The sequence below is a fragment of the Solanum pennellii genome, chromosome 1 (assembly GCF_001406875.1).
Source record: "Solanum pennellii chromosome 1, SPENNV200".
Classification (NCBI taxonomy): domain Eukaryota; kingdom Viridiplantae; phylum Streptophyta; class Magnoliopsida; order Solanales; family Solanaceae; genus Solanum; species Solanum pennellii.
Window position 1 is genome coordinate 3,655,073 of NC_028637.1, and position 2,798 is coordinate 3,657,870.

General features: G+C 31.8%; 1 protein-coding gene across 1 annotated transcript; it reads right to left on the bottom strand.

Moving 5' to 3' along the window:
* Window positions 1–630: 630 nt before the first annotated feature.
* LOC107032425 (protein FAF-like, chloroplastic) lies at window positions 631–2,332 on the bottom strand. Its single transcript, XM_015234030.2, has one exon. It carries the CDS (start codon window positions 2,198–2,200, stop codon window positions 752–754), a length of 1,449 nt encoding a protein of 482 aa, XP_015089516.1. The 5' UTR covers window positions 2,201–2,332; the 3' UTR covers window positions 631–751.
* Between the last annotated feature and the right edge of the window lie 466 nt (window positions 2,333–2,798).

Below are 2,798 nucleotides of genomic sequence, written 5' to 3' on the forward strand. Positions count from 1 at the left end.
ATATATATATATTTCAAACTCCTTTAATAAAATTCCTAACACGATACCGCTAGATGTCGAATTAAAAGTTTTAATATGTTGATTTCGATATTATGATATTTCTCTTAACATAAAATCTAGAAAAAGTATTATATAATTTAAAGAGCTCACAAAATGGTTAAATTAATTATACACATTTTTTTCTTCCTATATTTACCAAAAACAAGAAGAAAAAAAATATTTCCCGTCTCAATTTATGTGACATTTTTATTTTTTGAGAGTCAAACAGTTTAAGTTTGATTGAGAATTTGAGCATGAAATCTTTATTTTTTAAAAAAATAAATTTATATATTTATAAACTACGTAAAAAGTACTATAAGTCATAATGACAATTCAAAATATTAAAAAGATATATGAAAATTTTATGGTGAAAGATAGACTTGTTTGAATCTCAAAATCCAAAAAGTATTATATAAATTGAGACGGATGTGAAGGAATATTGATTGTATTCAAGTGTTAAGGGAATACATGGGAGATATATATAGGAGATATAGGAAGGAGTACTAATCCTAATAGGACTAGAATTAAGGAGTACTAATCCTAATAGGACTAGGATTAGTACACAGTAAATACTAATATTATTTTATACTATTTATTTAATACTATCTGTTATTAGGATGGGATGGAGTATATAACAACTTTTTTTTTACAGAGTTAAGTATGATTAGCCACTTCAAGAAAAATGTCAATTTGATCTTTTTGATGATGATCATCATGAGGTGACAATGCAATAAGGCTCCCAAATTAGTAAAGACATCTTTGGCTCTTTGCATCCTCTTTGCAAAGGTACCAAATAGTTACAATTTGCTATATTCCCTCTCATTAACACCAAGTCTTGTTGCTCATTTGGTGCTACTTTTGTTGTACCCTTGGCATTTGGAGTAGTACTATAGGATGCAACAACAACTTGCTTAGTTGTATAGTTGTTGGATTCTCTTGCAATTGTGGGATTCTTCCTCCAAAAATACTCATAGGCATTGAGCGCGGTCGCGGGTGCTAGTTGAGTTGGGAGTGATGGAGGAACTGAGGTTATCTGACTTAGCTCCTTAGTCAGTTCAGTTGAATCGACAGTACATGTCAAGTTGTTACTGAACTTGTGGGACCATGTTATAAGATTCTTGTTTCCTAGCCTAAAATGATCTTTTAGCTCTGAGGAAAATTTGGTAAATTTTGTCTTTTCTGTTATTTCGACTGGAGAATCTAACAACTTCATCATTAGGGTTGATGTCTTCATATTTATCACCCCACTTGAAAATTTTGGCTTTTGTTCCATAATCAATCGAGGTGTATGATCATCAATATCGTCGAAAATATGATCAAATTCTTCATCATTATCCTCTATCTCTTGTTCTAATGATGAAGTGGAAGTACTATTATCAACTAAGGTGAGAAGAAGACGACCATCATGGCGATGGGCATAGAAATGATATCGAGGAGGAATAGAAACAACTTCAAGAATCAATCTACCATCTTGACGTCGAGATTGCATTTGAATAGAAGGCTTGTTATCCCCTCTAGCCAAGGAAGTAATTGGTGGAGGAAAAGATGATGATGATCTCTTGCTATTCTTATACTTTACTGCTCGCAATTCCTCAATGAATGGCGAGCAGTATTGGTGGTGGTGGTGGTGATAGTGATGATGATGATCGTGTTTTTCCTCGTCTATATTTCCATACTCAGAAGGAGTGTAGGAGGAAAAACCATCAGAACCATTCTCCGATCCAAGATTTTCAGTACAAGTTTCAAGACTTTTTTCACTTAAAGAACTTGTTGATCTTTTAACAAGAGGGTGAATATATGGAGTTTGAGGATCATCATTTTTCTTTTGTGACAAAATTGAACTCCAAACATCAAATGATGTTTTTCGTCTTTCGAGCTCCTCCTCCTCCTTCTCTTCTTCTTCTTCCTCAGAGGAGGTTGAAAGAGCAAGATCTTTAGATGAAGCAACCTTTTTAATTGGAGAGAAAAAACCATTTTGTGTAAGCCATTGTTTAGATGACATATCAGCTGAAAATGTTCTTCTAATAGAGGTTACATTTGATTTGCCTCTTTGAGTATCTAATCCAAGAATTGACACTATGCCCTTTGTCTTAGGCAATAGTGGTGTTGGTGGTTTACTCAATTGTGGTGTTGCCATTTCTTCCATTCTAGGTATTGACATTTTCGTCGTAGTCTGTTAATTACACAGTCTAGTAATTACGCGATATATGAGAAGAATAATATAGATGTGTTGAGGATGGAATTATTGGTATGTTGGAGTATGGGATGTTTTTGGTTGATGTTGTGAATGCTAATAAAAAGGACAGGGTATTTGTAGGACTCCAAAATGCCTAATTGAATCTTGTGCAAGGGCCCACCATGAAAAAAAAATACTTTATTTAGTTTTGTGGTAATGGTTAAAAATTTATACGAAATTTCATTGATTTGCGAGTTTTATATTTTAATAGTCAGTTATTCATTTTTTAAACTTGAATTATCATTATTTATATATATTAAAAAAAATTAGTTGAGTAAATGGTAATAATTCAGATAGAATAAGGATGTAACTGATAGTTGATCTAATTAGTTTTAATGTGTTGTTTTAATATATTTATCTTTCTACCAACAAAAATAATGAAATTACCAAACAAAATTGGAATATAAAGATTATTAGTATTCTAGTTTGAGATATTCTAAAGTCTAAACTATTACCTTAATTACTATTTCCATCCATGAATATTTGATTCTTAATTCCACCCAAAAAATAAAACCTTTCATGG

Bases quoted from the DNA above. Each gene is read 5' to 3' on its own strand.
- LOC107032425 (XM_015234030.2), bottom strand. From the start codon at position 2,200: ATGTCAATACCTAGAATGGAAGAAATGGCAACACCACAATTGAGTAAA.